The 17,440-nt window shown below is 41.9% G+C and overlaps 2 protein-coding genes across 5 annotated transcripts; one reads left to right on the plus strand and one right to left on the minus strand.

Moving 5' to 3' along the window:
- Window positions 1-8: 8 nt before the first annotated feature.
- On the plus strand, window positions 9-12,640 carry LOC139620782 (ninjurin-1-like). Of its 2 annotated transcripts, XM_071476650.1 has the most exons (7): window positions 9-137; window positions 974-1,074; window positions 1,372-1,526; window positions 6,840-7,077; window positions 9,326-9,484; window positions 10,989-11,181; window positions 12,219-12,640. In XM_071476650.1, exons 3-5 carry the CDS (start codon window positions 1,488-1,490, stop codon window positions 9,466-9,468), a joined length of 420 nt encoding a protein of 139 aa, XP_071332751.1. In that variant the 5' UTR covers window positions 9-137; window positions 974-1,074; window positions 1,372-1,487; the 3' UTR covers window positions 9,469-9,484; window positions 10,989-11,181; window positions 12,219-12,640. The 2 variants fall into 2 exon arrangements, with proteins under 2 accessions (XP_071332751.1, XP_071332752.1); XM_071476651.1 differs by lacking the exon at window positions 9-137 and having other exon boundaries at window positions 963-1,074.
- Window positions 11,636-17,435, minus strand: LOC139620781 (caspase recruitment domain-containing protein 19-like). Of its 3 annotated transcripts, none has more exons than XM_071476648.1 (6): window positions 16,771-17,435; window positions 15,277-15,422; window positions 15,029-15,185; window positions 14,178-14,246; window positions 12,521-12,586; window positions 11,636-12,305 (listed from the first exon to the last, which is right to left on the minus strand). In XM_071476648.1, the coding sequence occupies exons 1-6, from the start codon at window positions 16,775-16,777 to the stop codon at window positions 12,193-12,195; spliced, it is 558 nt and encodes a 185-aa protein (XP_071332749.1). In that variant the 5' UTR covers window positions 16,778-17,435; the 3' UTR covers window positions 11,636-12,192. The 3 variants fall into 3 exon arrangements, with proteins under 3 accessions (XP_071332749.1, XP_071332748.1, XP_071332750.1); XM_071476647.1 differs by having other exon boundaries at window positions 11,636-12,308; XM_071476649.1 differs by having other exon boundaries at window positions 11,636-12,308; window positions 16,756-17,435.
- Between the last annotated feature and the right edge of the window lie 5 nt (window positions 17,436-17,440).

Consider the following 17,440-nt stretch of genomic DNA (forward strand, 5'->3'; position numbering starts at 1 on the left):
CGCCCACTCGGTGACGCAGTTTGCCAGCAGAGGCCCCGAACAACACCGTGATGGATGGCACAGACGAGATTTCATCCGATATGAAGACCTGCAAAAGATATGTTGCCAGTTAGTGGAGCTAAACCCCACGATTACCGGTGCGAAAGCTACTGTTATAAAGCTATGAATTAGGTTTATGGGCGTCCGTCACTGCGGAGTTTAAGGGTAGTTGGTGTCAATAAAAGCAGGTGGATGAAAAAGACAAGCCTGCGAGTTAAAAGCACATTGTTAGCTAAAGCTATCGTTGTTGAGGTGAAAGAAAGACTAGCAAGCTGGTTCCGACGACACCCGTTAACGTTAAGTTTCACATTTCTGAACTAAGTTTACTCGGGTTTAATTAACCTCCAGCATCCAGATAATATCGGCGAGTCCGCAAACACTCGCATAACAGTTACATTAAACAGAGACAGGACTTACCTAGTTCAAAAAAAGCGAAGAAAACCGATCAAATAACCTCGGCTAAACTCATGCTAGCGGCACAAGGCACATGCAAACCTGCCAAGTCCAGAAACCTCGCTAACGTTAGCCGACCGTCCACGACAAAAGGTGGACTTTAAAAAACGCCCTATCTGCACATTATCCCCATTTTCACGGACAAGAGCTTCGCCCAACGACCGCAAACAAATTCAGGTTCAACTCGCCGTTTGCTAACTGAACATAAACCCCATAATGACGAGGGGAAAAAAAAAAAAATCAGGAATACGTTTTATTTATCTCCTTTCAAGTCCTCGCATCCCTCTCTTCGGGTGCAGATACAGCAGCTGACGATGCCCAGTCTCTCCACGGCTCCTTCGCGGCTGCTGTATGCGGAGCCTGTAGTTAAAGAGCAGCCGGGCCGCTTTAGGATACCGGGGATTTTAGTTCGCCTGTCCTCCCCTCGGAAATTAATGTACGTGTACAACTGTTTTCGCTTGTCATCGTCTCTCCCCTTTAGGTTGATACACCGGCGAGGCGCACAAATGTGTTTCCCATTCAGTCCGCTTGGTTCCACGCCCCTGGTAACGACTGGAGGCGATCGTCCAATCACACAGCACGGTGGGACACCACGGAGATCCTATACTGCAAGAGTGACACATATTTCACATGAAAAGACCAACAAATGTTTAGAGCTAACGCAATAAATGACAAATCAGCTGTGTTAAAAAAAAAAAAAAAAAAAAATCTTTCACGCCCTTTGAATGAACCACATGTCTCCCACTCAGAGTTGAACAGTCATATGCACAATACAATTTCTTTCTAAAAAAAATAAATATATATATATATATATATTATCTCTGTTGCTGTTGTGGCACATATTAGAAAAACTGCCTGTGCATCTGTTATTGTGTTCAGTGGGCTACATGCCCGCAGGACCCGTTTTCTCTTCCCCTACATCAGGATCCACTTCGCAGCTGAATCTTTCAGAGCTGCAGCCTGCGGGTGAGATGCGGTAGCATACGCATAGGAAAATGATGAGCATCAGCAGCAACAGGAGAAGTGGAACTGAGGTAGGATATCTGAGAGCATTTTTTTTTTAAATAAGGAAAACATGTAAATGCTGCATTGTGCCATACTGCTATGTGAGACTGATGTTTTGAAGAATTTGGTAAGGTTTGTAAATTGTAGGTTGCACAACTTGCAATTGCAAGAAGTGGAAGACGCATCAGTAGTTTTCCCAGGATGCATTGTTTCTCAAGATTTTGTCATTCTTGCAAACAGTTGTAGAGTGGAGTGGGGAATGTGTGAAATAAGAACCACACTGGGGTCATAGATGTACACGCAGAAATCCAACAGGGGCCATACAAGTGCACAGAGATGTACGAGGAGCATTAGGTAAACACAAATGAATTTACTGCAGCAGTCATGCAGTAAGTTCTAAAGCTGTTCAGCATGGTGGAAGGGGTGCTGCACTGCTGCATTTTAATGAAAGGTGATCATGTTAAAATATCCCAAAAACTGCATGAACTGTGAAGAACAGAAATTATGCTGAATGCAATGCATCGCGTGTCCACACAGAAACAAATCAATAAAGGAAAAACATTTAAACAGAGATCTTCATGTCTGTTGCAGGCATGCTGGGTCAGATGACAGTCTGGTTCAGTTGAGGAGTGAAGCATTGTTGGCACCTGAGTGACCTTATAAATAATGAATGCCCTCCTTTGTTTCCACTTCACCGGCCAAAATGCACACACAAACACATGCACATACACACAGATTTACATTATATAATGTCATCTTACTGCATGCCACAACTAGATTGTTGCAGGACAGGGACTGTTTATTGTGTTTTATGTGGTGATTGAAGTTGCCATTTGACAAGTAATTGCAAGATATTGTAGTCCAGAGCTGCATCCAGTTTTACAAGGAAAGGAAATGGCCTTCACTGTGTCATCACCAAAGTCTTAATAGCACCATTTAATTTCAGATAGATGTGTGTGTGTGTGTTTGGGGAAGAAGGGAGGAGGAAGAGAGAGAGTGACCCTTGCAGCCAGATACTTCTTTGTGACTGTCGGAGCTCAGCCAACAGATGCAGAATGTAATACCCTTACGCTCGATAAAATGAGCAATTGGTCTCATTTACAATGTGTCTCCCACCAGTGTGAGTCAGTAAGAATGGAATCAATGCATGGTTGTTTTGCGGAGTAAAGATCTTATATGCAGGCTTTCCACAGGCTTTTAATGTCTGTGTCTTTGTTACACTGAAATCTAAGACTAATCAGATTCTGTGTCAGATTTCAGCACAGCACAACAGCACATTCTTGAACTGCCCTTTTGTCTTTTTTATTGATAACAGTCGGTTTTACACTGCGCATTTCTGCCATAACAGGATAGAGTACGATCTGAAACGGCCATGTTTGCTTTGCACTGTGTAAAGCTGTAAAAACTAAAGGCCCTACAGAGAATCATGGAAATTAGATTTACACTTGGGTCGATCCTCATCTGGAGGAGGGCCAGAGTTTGAGGTGACTGAGAGAGGGAGGCCGCTGATAGGACATGATGGATGGAAAGCAAGGAAGTGCTGATGTATAAGAAAAGGGAAAAAAAACACAAAAGGAAGGGAAACACACACCCATGCAGTTACAGATGTGAGTTCATTTGCTTTTTCATCATGTTGCTGAACAGCAGCGAGTTCAATTAACTAAATGATAAGCGCAGGGTCTCACCGTGTCATGAGTGGTGTCATATGCATTGCTGCTGCAAAGAGCTTTCTGTATGTCAGAGGCAGAGCTTAGTGGTTCAAAACAAGAGTCATCGCTCAGTAACTGACATGCAGGTATTTAGCATAACTGTAGTCAGTCAGTGTGACGATGTGGGAAAACTGCAGGATTAGGTGAGTTCGTTTCTGTTGCTTGGAACTCAGCCAAAACTTAAGTTGGTCTTTGAATACACAAAGAAAGTCTGTTTTTGTGGTTCAGTTAGGTTTAAGGTTTGGGTTCAATCTTTAGTATCTAATCTATTATTTGTTTTTAAAGCACTGCATGAATTGGCACCGGTTTAAATCTGTCCTGCTTTGCCTGATCACTCCCTATTAGTTTCTCATCCCAGATACTCCTCTCCATTCCACATTCCAGGTGATTTTCTCCATTTTTCCATGTGTTGTACTCAGAGAGATCAGATTTTCTCTTCAATTTACTATTTAAACGCTGTTTAGAAGATCAATCTTACCACTCAGTCTACATCAAAGTTATTGTGACTATGATTATCCATATTTATGTGTTATGTGTTCTGTGCGCTGTGCTTTTTCATGTTATTTTTTAAATTAAAAATATAGTATACAAAGGTAGGACTAAAATTGGAAAATATTATATGTGACTTTCTATTATTAAAATCTATTTAAAGTATTTAAATGCATCTTGATTTGTCAGAGATCCACTATAAATAAATGATTTGACTATCTGATTTCCTTTGCACCACACTCTCTTACCCACATACTGACGCGTGATATGATTCTGCAGGAAGCAGGATATGTGAAATATCATAGCATGAATCTATCAGTTATCCCACTATGACGCATAAATGAGAGTTATTACAGATTCAAACAACTTTCCTATCTCTCACTGTACCCCCACCCCTCCCCACCTCCCATCCTCCTCCCTTCCTCTCTCCTCAGTGTGTCCCCTGAGTCTGTTTCAGACGAGGAATGCAGTGTGAATAATTCATCACAAAAATCAGCATTGAAACCTGGGACCAGTACGGAACGATTGCCTTAATGAGGAACTTTTGTTTTAGATTGTGCTGAATGACAACCGATCTGTAATGGCTATAGGTGACTGACATCTGCTCTGTTTTTTAAATGAGGAAACCAAAGTTGGTGCAAATATGCAAATGTGAGTTATCTTCCGTGTTTTTCAATTTGACCTATTATCCAAATGAAAGCCTGATCAGCCTGCACGTGTAGCATGTTTTTTTTTTTTTTTTTCTTTACCCCATGTGACAGTACAATGTGACATGCCATGGCCTATATTCACTATCTTTTTGTTCTACATGTCTCCTCTGCTGTGATTAGTCATTGTCCTATGTTCTCAGCCATATGATATGAGTAGACAGCAGGATTAATCCTGACAAAAAGCTTGGACTGGCTGAGTTGGTGGCCTCTGTATCTTGGCCTAGTGTGTACACAACACAAGCATCGTATACATGTGAAGAAGTCCATTATGTTTGCTGGTGAATTCTGGAGAAAATTCATCTGCCGTGTTTCTAGACATATTGACTACACGTTTCCAACCTGTGATCTCACAACAAGCATTATCTCATGCGGGCTGTTGACTCGGGGATAAAGGGCAGTCTCTGAAAAGCCGGTGTTAGTGTTTGAGAGCAGAATGGCTGACCCTGACACGTCATGACAGTGTGCCATTTGTGGCGTTTGGCACAAATCACAGTCACAAGGGCACTGCACCACACCACATTGCTTTTCCCGTGGAATCTGGGGGAACATGTTTTGAAGAACTGTTTAATATGAGCCGTACTGGGGGGCATTATGGCTCTGACTGAAAAGGATTTGGATAAAAACCCACAGAGACATTTTTTTGGGAAGGTTTGCTGGATGTTATGAGGATGTCTCTGCAGTGTTCACATGAAGCTATGCCAAATTATAAAATCTACACAGACAGATGCACCGCCGGATGAAAAACTTGGCCAGTGACACATGTAATCCATGTCCTAAAAAGCGAAGGGTTATTAAGAGAATTAAACATTGCTTGTCCAGTAGTAATCACAGGAATGGGAAAAAAAAAATAACAACCTCACCAAAAGAACTACTGCAACAGGAGTACATGCTCTTCTTCTTCAAACCCCACAAACCACACCTATGGTTCAGCTTGTACTTCCCCCTCGTACATCAACTTAACCATGCCAGCTGATTGTTGTGAATCTCCTAAAGACATTGTAATTCAGCTGTAGCCTACCCTGTCGCAAATTAGAGGGTGCAGCTCTTCTCGTCTCTCTTTTTGTCTCTATGCCTGAAGCAGCGGGAAGACAGTTTGTACCAGCTCTGTGGTTTGGTTAATCTCTGACAAACTATGCTTTCGGCAGCTGCAGGGGTGTGTTGTGAGAAAACGGGAAGCTCTAGTGTTGAGGAAAAGCACTGCTGATTATTTTATGTGCACAGTGAGCAAAAAGGCTTTGGCCTTGACATGACCGAATCTTCAGTCAAGTGATAGCCAGGCGTCTCTTCTCTGAACAGTAGGGGATGGATTTTCATTCAGCAGCGGTACTCCAAAAGAAAATGTTTTCTCACTATTTAAAAGAGCGCTTTTTCTTATTTATCTACAAGCAGACTGTTTATCCAGCACCTGCTCTTTTTCTCTATACGGTACGGAGTCCACTGGGATGTAGTGGACACACACACACACACACACACACACACACACACACTAACACACACACACACACAAAGCCTAGCTAATCTTTTGTTACATAATCATCACCCACACAAGAATCAATAGGTTTTAAAAATCACCTTAAAATCAAGAGGATGTTTTTTATTAAATGCTTTTATCACCCATTGATCAGTCACAGCAAGGATACAGCCTAAATCAGTCCCTAATTTATAGTGCAGGTAATATAATGAATAATGTACTGTGCGTGTGTTATCGTGCATTCCATTGCTGCTCGATAAATCAGTGACATGTTGGCTCTCAGAAAAACAGGGATTAATGAGGCAACTTTCACCCAGTGCAGTTATCCAGGTGACTGTAATCCTGCTTCGAGAGGCAGGGACATGAGCAGCATATCACTGAAGGCTCACAGTGTCACACACTGCCAGCATGTTTACACACAAGTCAGTGAGTAGTCAGACACACTGCTTCGATTTGAAAAGTCAACAAAATAGTGGAATAGGGGGCTGAAAGTGCATCTCACAGCAACACACGCAGTATAATATGCTCAGAGCTCACTGACATTTGACGTCAGCAAAGAAAAGGTCCAGACTGAATGTGATCATTTGAAACTGTAACTAAGTGGGAAGCCTTGGACACTGCACATGCTGACTTGTTCATGTTCACCACCTTTTAATGGGTCTGTTCCCAGTGTGTCAGTTTCTCTTTGCTGTACTAAAAGCTCCGTTTTGAAAGGCCACTCCTCTGTAAGAGCTGCTTGTTGTGCTAATTTGGTCAGAATGATAACCAGATCTTCACCATCAATGTGCAGGAAGCACAAAAATTACTGCTGGTCTCATCAACATGCTGCCTTGTTGCTCTATTGGGAGAACGAAGCGCCGAACAGAGAGTGCCTTTCTGTTTATTTCCAGGCATTCTTCTTCCAGGCATTATCTCAGAGCCATAAACATTATCTCTGTGTCGATTACTCTCTGCTTTCCCCAGGCTTCCCATCCAGATGTTTGGCCCAGCGGCCCAGCCCCACTGAACATGGACCACTACACCAATAAGAAGAGTGCAGCTGAGAGCATCGTGGATGTGGCTCTCCTGATGGCCAACGCCTCGCAGCTGAAGGCGGTGCTGGAGCAGGGACCAAACTTTTCCTTTTACGCCCCCATCGTCACCCTGATTAGCATCTCCCTCTGTCTGCAGCTCATAGTTGGGGTCCTGCTTATCTTCATAGGTGAGAAATTTAACAGAGCCTGAGCCCTTTTGTTATACTAGTGTCTTCTTTGTTGTCTGGCAAGCCTCACATCTCCCAACCTTCACCTGCCCTTCCTCTTTCATCCCCTCCACCCTGTCCTTCAGCAAGATTGAAGCCTCCCATATGCCACCTTTTGCCCTACAATGCATCCCACTCATCAATGTCAAGTCCACTGACTCCTGACAAACAACCCATTACCAGCTGGAGTCTGGTTGTAACCATGGCAACCAGGCCTGACACCAGGTCAGAGTTCACTTGGTTTTAGTGCTGCTGTCAGCACTTGTGGGAGTCAAGGGAAGGGGAGAGAGGTTGTTTCTCTCTCTCTCTCTCTCTCTCTCTCTCTCTCTCTCTCTCTCTCTCTCTTGTTGTGTATGTGTGTAAATGTGTCAATACATGTCATTGTACATGTACAAAAGAGAGCAAAAAGAGAGCAAACAAGCATAGACTGTATACAAAAAGTGCCAGATAAACTGGGGGGTTAGGAAAACAGGTCCATGAGGATGGTAAGATGAGTTAGGATGAGATGTACCGGTGCAGGTGAGGCTGTAGCTCATTTCACTCTGACAGACTGAACAACAGGCCAGTGAACTTCAGCCAGGTCACACTGACTCATCTCAGCTGCAGCAGGAGGAAAAAACATGAAGGAATGTTTGTCAGTATCATCTCCAAGCCTGAAATGTAACTGCCTATATACTGCCCCTCTCCTCTTTCAATAATGATCTAAAAATAATCAGTTATGAGTCAGATATTTTAGGACACACCCCAATGAATGTTTGGTTTAGTTTCACTTTAACTTAAACCTCCCTTTTTATATATTTCTACAATAGATATATCGAGTTTGTTTGTTCTGTGTGTGTAACCATTATTAATTGTAATTATTATAATCAATCATCAAACTGTTGGACAAGTTTTGCTGTGTATTTTTAAGGACCACGTGTCAGAAAGAAGGCTGGTGAGCATGTGAGAGGCATCACACATTCATGAACGAATGCCCCCTTTGACCCCCCCCTCCCTCTACCCACCAAATCCTCTGACTCCACTGGCCCCACAACAACCACCACCCCCTTAATCTTTGTCTCCACCGGAATATCAAACACATCTCATTCTCATTGCTCTTTTCATTCCCTTTTCTTTCATTTTCTTTGACTGTTCTGAACCCCGCTACCCTCTCTGCACCACCCTCCCTCCACCCTCCACTCATTCCCTCTCCCTTGGATCCAGCTCTGTCTAATGGAGCCAGTGGTGCATGATGTGAGTGGCCTACATACCACCCACCCCCACCCCCAACCCCAGCCCACCCCACCAGAGGCAGATCACAAAAAAAACACACGCACACACACACACACAGAACTAAGCGGGGTCCTTACACCATTTAACCTTTGGTAATCTCCCACAAATACACACATCCACACACGTACACAGTAAATGTGCCTGTGAATCACAGCTACTGTACAATCCCCCTACACACACACACACACACACACACACACACACACACTCACACGTACTCACCGACATGTCCCCGATCACACCTTAATTTTAACATTATTCATAGGCCAATCCCTGTGATGATGATGCTTGGTGTGTAGCAATTATTACAACATGGATTAGTTGTTTAGATCGAGTGAAATGAAGCAGCGTCATACAGGAAATAAAAGCTTCCCTTGATCACTTTCTCTCTTCCCCATATTGTTTTTCCTGTGTGCTTTGAGTCAGATAGCTTTTTGTCTTTGCTTGTGCAACATTACTGAATTTTGTGCAAATACTGGATTTTCCGTAGAAATTTAATGCACTGTATGTGTTATTTATTTATATTTATAGATGGATTTTAACTGATCCACAAAGTATTAGTAAATGGTAAATTAGAATAAACCCTTTGTAAATAGTGCCTTATTAGAAAGTGGTTTTGTTTCATTGACATTTGTGTCCCACTCATCTGTGGTTCCAACAACTAGCTGATCAGTGAAAAACTGAATCGCATTACTGCATTATCCTCATGTGCCCTTGTTAAAATGAAATATCTGATACCCTGCATTTTTGTGGGATCACTAATGAACACAAGAGCTCTCTGAAACCAGAATTAAGTAAATGTGGATTTATGACTGACAGTAAATCTGTTTGTCATAATGAGTTGGCTTGAGTCCTAGAATAAAGTAGATTGCTGACATTTTAATAGACATTCATTGAGTGTGTGTTGTTAAAGTTGGTTTCCTGGCTTTGTCCACAGTTCAGTGGAACTTGAATGATGAGCAAAAGCGTTGGAGGCTGAACACTATGGAAAACTTGGCCACAGGCCTGGTTTTTATCATCGTGGTAGTCAACGTCTTCATCACTGCCTTTGGAGTCCACCGGCCGAACCGCGGCGACTGACCAAGAACACACACAGGTATTCTTTCTATTTTTGCTAGACACATAGATTCTTTATTTCCACCCTCTTTCTCTGCTCCGTTCTCTCTATTCAAACAGGCATTTTCTCTCTTGCCTTACTGTGCAGTTTGTTCCTATAGACATTCATGCAGTCAGCATGTTTTTGGTCCTCTCCTCTCCTCTCCTGAGCTGACCTTCACAATCCCCTCCCTGACCTACAAACACACTGACCTCTCCAGGCTCACAGAGAAATTTCCAAAAAATCAACATCTTTTCTTTAACTAGAAAATCAATTGTCCTACACTGCTGCAGGCACAGAGAAAAAAAAAACAGTGAACAATAGAGAAAGTGGGAAATTGACAAAGGAGTCTGGTGTGTAAACAACACAACATTTGTTCCTAGTGGACAAACAGGAAAGTGGAGACAACAGCAGTCATGCACATGTGACCTCGTGCTGTCTGTCTCCTTCGCTGCCCGAGAGTGACCCCAAACACTGGCCAGACACGAATGCACAACCACAGTCACACACACGTGCACACAAATGCTGACTGCGGAACAGGGTTCAATTTTTAATCACGCCGATGACGTTCGAACAAGATGTCATGGTGCTTTTCCAGACGACTCGGACCGGGAGGTTTGATGGGTCTGCTGAGCACATGTATGCAGAGCAGGGTGTGCCTCATCTGACTCAAAACTCTGACCCACAGCTCCACAGCTCTAACCGTACCAACACATCTGTCCTCAGCCACAGGCGTCATACCTAACATTCAATTATAACAATGCTTGGTCGAGCCATGACTCCCTGTGCTATGAGCAAAGCTGGAGTGTGTCTGTGGTTCTCCGGACCAACAGCAGCTGGTGAGTCAGAGTCAACACAGCACAGACCCCAGCAGAACTGCTTGTTAAAATGGAAGCCTTAATTAGACTGTGTTTCAGCTATGTCACTGAAACCCCAATTAGAGCCCAAGCAAATGCTCATTTTATACACTTCAGCGGCTTCAACACAATAATATGAAAGCAGTCTGTTTCACATAATTATCCGCTAAATACCTGAAGAATATTTATGTTCCTATCTATAATTTCTTCAATGTGATTGTGACAAAGCACCTTTCAGATGACAAACCAACGTCACAATCTCATCCTTTTCCTCCTCCACAACTATCATTGGTAACCGTGGAAACAGCCAGACGAGCTGAGAGCCAGATAGATGACACACACAGCTCCACTCAGGGCAGATCTGTAGACTGATATAAATACATAATGTATATCTTTGGCTCCTATGCTTCTGGCGCCATCCCAGTCTTGAAGTTTCACAAACTGCCTCAGCGGGAGGTCGAAACATCCGCGGATGCAACAAGGAGTTTTACGTCTTGTGAAGCAGCACTATTAATAGCTCTCTCTCTCGCTCTCTCTCATGGGAATGTGGATGCCAGTACTCAAACTGAACAATCACCCTAGTGACACTTCCAACCCCCTTTTGCACCTCCCCATCCCTCCTCTTTCTTCTGTTGCTCTCTTTGCAGAGAAGACAGAGATGGAAAAGTGTGGCTCAATGCTGCGGATCTCCTGAGATCAGACACCTGTTCCTTCCTCCAGAGCTGCACTTTGCCATCTTAGATGTGGTCATTTTCCTACTGAGTCATTATTGTAACCTTAAAAGCATCTGAAATGAGTATGAAATGCATCCAACCTGCTTTCAAGTCTTTGAGCAGTCAAGTAAGTAAGATTTAATGTAGCATTTAATTAAGTTGACTTTACTCATTCAATCAATTTGATTGTCATTATTAATTAATGAGGGCTGTCTCTTGCTCCCTATTGTCATTGTTATAGCACAGCAGAACATTTTCCACCCTCCTCATTTCTGACTTTGCGGCACTAAATGAGGGAGCAGTGCCCTCTAGTGTATTTACTGATGCACTTCAATCACTGAGATGAATGTTTTATCATCATCCTCATTTCATGTTGACAAAACAGGCAAACTTCTTGGCCTAGTAGCAGACTGAACAGTCGCAGATACGAGTCTAGGAAAGCTAATCACTGTACTAGACATTACTGTGAATGCAATACCATACAGTATATTACCATATATCTGAAGCTGATAAATTATATGCATATTTCTATGTTCTATATTCTATATTTCTATTATTTAAAAATAAGATGCAACTCTAGGTGATGTCAAAAAATATTTTGTGCTTTATTTGAGCAAAAGTTGAGCATTGTTATAGTGCACTTAAGTCAGTAGGTTTTAAAAAGTCTCTTTATCACAGTATTAGAAGGCACTCAAAGTGGCTGAGCTGGTGAGCATATCGACTGTGTTCAAGAAACTGGAGTGTTTACATACACAGCACTGACAAATTCAACTTACTTTGTTAAAGCCTCTGAAGTTACTCAGACATAGTAAGTTAATATTATGCTCTGCTTTAGGTTAAAAAGTGACAAAAAGTGACAAAAGTGAAATATTAGCTCTATACTCACAATACATTCCAGCGAGACTCATAAGTACTATGGGAGAACATTACACTTTTTTCATTTTAGGAGATGTCAGCTATGTGAAAAAGTGATAGAATGAGTTGTGTCAATTTCAGCTTCTCAGAGATTAAAAAAACATATCAGTTAGTGCTTGTTAAAAACTTTATACCTCTGAAAGCATATATGAGCTTGGCACAGCAAAGTGGCTTGTTCTTCTCATAGGGCTAGTTCTTAAGCATTCACGGCACCTTTACAGCCTCATTTTTTCTGCTTTCCAACCTCAGCATAGGTAATGAAAACATCTTTAGCACCTTTACTGAGCCTTGCTGCAGAGCAGTGAAGAAGCGGACCAGTGCATCTCAGTGTCTCACCTTCTGTGGACAGGAAGAGTGGCAACAAAAGATTTTTAAGAAATGTGGCGAGAGTCATTTAGAAATATGTTAAACAGGAACAGAATGGAAAGTGAGTTTTGCATATGAAATAGAACAGTTAGAGGGGCTCTAGATGATTTTGTGCACTGCTAATTCTTGATATTCAAATGCCAGTGACAAATAAGTCTGAACATTCATAATTGTGTATGACTCACCTCCATAATAGTACAGCATTGCAATAGCAACTACAAAACTGAAACAGCTCAGGAAGAACATTGGTCCTGTTGAGGGAAAGAGAAGAATTAAAGTTCACTCATCAGTGACTATTAATAAATTATATACACAAAAATATTTGATCAGCAATAAATGTGAATAGAGGGTTGATGTCTTCCTTGTAGATCATTTGAACTAAAAAACTGTCAAGAGTCTGAAGCTACTCTGTGAAAACAAAGCTGTCTTGTTGCTCACAGACTAAACAAACTGTCACTTCTTTGTATGATTGGGAGTCAGTGTCTCGCTACATGGCTGATGACCCATTTCACTGCTGACATACCTTTGACCCAGTGGATGTGCCCCTGACTGTTCAAAGGAATGCAGGACAGAGGAAGCTGTTTTGGATGGGGGGGTTTACACGTGAGCTTAACTGACCCACAAAGCCAAAGCCCTGAATGTAATGGGATGATGAATGGTGGGGCAGTGCAGAGCAGTGGGGCCCACGTTCTGATTCTAGGGGTTAAAAGGTTCACAGACATCCACGTTTGGTAAAGAACAAAGCTTAGTTGGGCTTAAGGGGCTTATCTTTGGGTCAGTGAGGGGTACGGCGGCACCCTGTCACACACTCACACAAACTCAAAACACACTTCTTTAAAAAAAAAAAAAAAAACACCCTACCAGTCATGCAACCACATTAAATGTCTACGCATGAAATCAAACATACAGATTAAAGGCTTGTTTTGGCCCATTCACAATAAATTATTAGTTAATTTGCACCATTATCCACCTCTATTTCCCAAAGTGTAACATTTGTTTTGAGAACGACCCCCTACTTTCCACCCAGCCCCAAGTTTAAGTTCATAGCAGTATACAATATCAATTTAGTTTGACTGTATATGTAATCAATCAGTTGTCTTGTTTGTTAGTTCTGCTTTTGTTTTCATTACGAAGTGTGTTGAGACACCCTTGTGTGATATAGCACTTTAAATAAAGTTTGACTTGACTATATATGTGTTGTTGTGTTTGAAAATGAACATGAAAACACTTTAATACAATTAATAAACAGAATAGAGGAACAGAACAGTTTAGGTCACTAGGGGTAATGCCTACATGAGACTGGGTTTTCTGTCTGTGAGTAGTGTGTTTAATGCAGGGAGATTCAGGTTTGATTGATGGCTGCAAACAGTAATGCATTTATGGTTTGTGCTGTGCTGTCTTGGAATCCAATAAAATATAAATCAGGTCTATATAAAACAATTGCGGCTACTGAGAAAGGATTAGTCTGAATTTTGTGGTTTCTTAGATTAACAAGGTTGGCTTTTGGTAGGTCACCAGAGAGGAAGCCTATTCATTCCTGCTCTCTACATGATGACAGCATAAACCAAAGATGATTGATTGCCTAATGTGATGAATTACCTATCTCAAAAAAAAGTTTTAAATTTTAATATATGTTTTGAATATTGTTCTAAAATAAAATGGAAAACAGATCATCAGTTGTATTGTCAAGTATACTGCAGTTATTGGAGCTTTCTGTTACCCCAACACTCAGGTAGAGAATACCTAGATTTGCAAATTAACATAAAACCATAAATGAAAAACATTAATCATATGTGTTGCTCTGCTGTAATCAGCTCTACTGCTCTACTCGATCAGATTTACCTCTGTCATTAAGCACAAATCGCTCTGGGTGGACTGTCACATTTTTAGTCCGTTTTGGATCTGCAATCTCTAGAACAGAAAGGGAAAATGGTTTATGAGTAAACACCAAACTTTAAATAACATCCTGCAACGTGTTGGATCCACAACGTGAGCTGCAGTCCAGGCAGCACATTGGCTTCTCTCTCTATCTTAAATAGGATAAACCTACATAAGGGCAGACAGAGCATTTACACAGCAGGGGGGGGGTCCACCATTATTGGTCACAGGGGATGTTGCTAGTGTGATTTTTATGTCTCACTTAAAACATACTGCACAACCTAACTTTGAAACATGAAAGACAACACAACTGGCTTTTCTGCCTGATAATGTGTTGATGTAATTACTTCAATTACATTATGCACAGGAATTTTAGAAAATGATAAAAACAGTTTCTGAAACCCACAAGATGATGTATTTGGCGTATACGTACAATGGCGTATAACTATTCCCCACACACACACACACACACACACACACACACACACACACACACACACACACACACACACACACACCACAGATTAACACACATTTTTGGAACTCTCTGGCTTTATTTACCAAGAGCTACTTTTTCTCATTATAGTCAGTGTGCTATATATAAAACCTGCTCTTATTCTTTTGTTCACTTAATTTTATCTCCACACTAAACTACTGATATAACTATATTTCTCCACTTAAGTACATCTCAAAAATTCAGATGCGCGTCTGCGGGGGCCGCATCTTTTGAGTGGAGATCGTCCTCACCTGACTGCAGTTATACTTGGCAATCCTCATCCACTAAAACGCCTGAGAAGCCTTGTTCGGTGCTTTACCTCTTTGTCTGACTCGGGTGGGAAGGCTGGAGTAGACGTCTTCAGCGTGAATGTGAAGCCCACTGTAGAATTCATGACATGCCTCCTCCCCCTTCCCATGCAGGTGCTTCAGCAGCTCAGCTAACCGCACCTTGGTGGGTATGCTCAGGTTCCTGAACTACAGAGAGACACATGCTGAATTGAATCACTGCACATACCAATTCAAAATAACCAGATTTTTGTTGTTGCCATATATTATCTGGAATGACCTTGTGGGCTTCCTTGTCACTGAGTATCTGGGGGTAGATCCTGTTCAGCTGCAGCACAAGTCTGTCAACAAGTTCAGTGTCCATCCTTGGATCTGTGCACAGGAACTGAGCATCCCTCCGGAGCTGCTCATGGTAACAGTCGATGTCTAGTCAACGGAAATTACAACATTAAAGAAGAGACGAGACAGCTTCATTCTTCATTTCTAAATCCCAGACCCCGTGAAAGGTCAGAAACAGGTTATGACCCTGTACAATTAGAACTTGTTACAAAGCTCTAATTAGAGGTCTGCAGATTTTATGTCTAGTCTTAAGTAGCGTCTTTGTAAGCTGGTCTTGGCATCAGCCCTGCTCTGAAAATAAGAGACTAAGAGGTTTATTCTACCATTTAGAAAGGTGAATACACTTTCTGCAGAATTGGCCACGTTTTATGTGAACAGATTCATGCTAATACTAAAATCAGGTCACTGTAATGTACGAGTATCATGTCTACTGAGTTATAAATAACAAAGATAAATTAGAATAGAAAGCCAGAGAGGCCTGCAGTAAATACCAGTTTGGTGAGGCTATTGTTCTTTGTTGGCTGTTAAAGGTGCTGATGGTTTTTTTGAGACTGTGCACAAACAATGTCCTTTAAATCAAATCTCACACTTCTTAAAACTAGATCCTTAACACTGAGGTGCCATGGCAGCAGGCTCCCTGAGCACAGTGAATGACAAAAAGGAGACGTATAGAAGTAACCATCCCAGTGTCTTTTTCAGTCAGTCTCGCTGAGGGTCTACAGGAGGTGTTGATCTTTGCCTGTGCAGTTTTATGTTTGACATTTTCTCATCAGGATTTCTGAAAAACTTATTGTGGCACATAACAAAGTTTGCAGCTCATCAACAGCCTGTAGAGGTGCAGCAAGTAGGTAATTGATCAAAATTATGCAGGTAAGAAATCAAGTGGAGTTTGTCTGTTGTTAACATTTTATGGTCTAGTTCATCTCTGATCTGTATAGTATTTCCAGTGTCCTTGTTTGTTTGTTTGTTTGTTTTGCTGCCTGCTGTACACAAGTTATGTAGGCTAAAGTATAGTCAAACTGTCTCATCCCAATGTCTGATTTATGCTACTTTTTTATGGGGGAAAAAAAAGATTAAGACCAGGCTCAAGATTTGAGAGTTTAATCATATATATCTTTAATAAAGGGCTGGTGGGCCCTGAAAGTGGCAGTCCATAAAATATCAAATAACATGATGTAAATGCTCCTGGCTTATTTTTAGCCTGGATATCCGGATAGGAAATTCAGGCTGCGCCGATACTTCTTAACATGAGAGCGACATTACTGTATTTACACCGCCGCGGCTACGATCGCACTATAAACTGTGGACCTGGTGCAACAAGTCACGGCACCGTGGGCGCTCGGCGGTCGCCCTGCGTGTCCTGGAAGTCAGCGCACAGGGTTTACGGCAAATGGTTTCACAATAAGACAAAACATCTTACCCTTGATTCACAAACCTGTCATACTGACAAAACAAACGGCGTGTGGAACTCGCTTAACCGACCGACAGCCTCCCGATAAAAACAAAAACAACAACAACAAAAAAAACAAACTTCCTGTTCTTCACGGTGTGACGGGTCCCGTTGGTCCCGTTACATCAGCCGCTCGACCGCTGCGCCGCCCTTCGCCTCCCGAGGCCACAGGACGATTACCAGGCCGCGGACGGTGACGGTGACGGTGGACTGAAGTGAGCAGATTATCAAGAGGAGCCGCGGCTAAGCTTCCTGTTGCACTGAGCGCCGAGCCCAAGAATAATCATTTACAATTTGATTTCATTCTTCCTCTGTTTATTACAAGGACAAGAACTTTATCAATTGAGTCTGGCAATAATAATAATAATAATAATCATCATCATCATCATCATCATCATCATCATCATAATAATACACTTTTGCCTAGAATACACTCACAATTTCTTTTGAAATTCCCCATCAAACAGGTAACGTCCACTATGGCTCTCTAAAGGATACACCTTGCTTTCCCCTTAAGGTTACACCTTTAGAGGACTTTCTAGGGACGTTCCCTAAAGGTTAAACGTTCCTAGAAAGTTCTCTAAAGGTGTAACCTTAAGGTGTAAGGTGTAACCTTGTTTGCTTATATATTCTTCCAAAATATATTCCCTCAGGA

This window comes from Trachinotus anak, unplaced genomic scaffold (assembly GCF_046630095.1).
Source record: "Trachinotus anak isolate AG129_WGS33_773 ecotype Australia unplaced genomic scaffold, CSIRO_AGI_Tana_v1 ptg000004l, whole genome shotgun sequence".
NCBI lineage: Eukaryota > Metazoa > Chordata > Actinopteri > Carangiformes > Carangidae > Trachinotus > Trachinotus anak.

Coding starts and splice junctions, on each gene's coding strand:
- LOC139620782 (XM_071476650.1), top strand. CDS start 1,488: ATGATGAGCATCAGCAGCAACAGGAGAAGTGGAACTGAG. Junction 1,527..6,839: donor ACAGGAGAAGTGGAACTGAG/GTAGGATATCTG, acceptor TGCTTTCCCCAG/GCTTCCCATCCAGATGTTTG. Junction 7,078..9,325: donor GGTCCTGCTTATCTTCATAG/GTGAGAAATTTA, acceptor CTTTGTCCACAG/TTCAGTGGAACTTGAATGAT.
- LOC139620781 (XM_071476647.1), bottom strand. Junction 14,247..15,028: donor CACCCGAGTCAGACAAAGAG/GTAAAGCACCGA, acceptor TTTCTGTTCTAG/AGATTGCAGATCCAAAACGG. Junction 12,587..14,177: donor ATTTGTGCTTAATGACAGAG/GTAAATCTGATC, acceptor TTCCCTCAACAG/GACCAATGTTCTTCCTGAGC.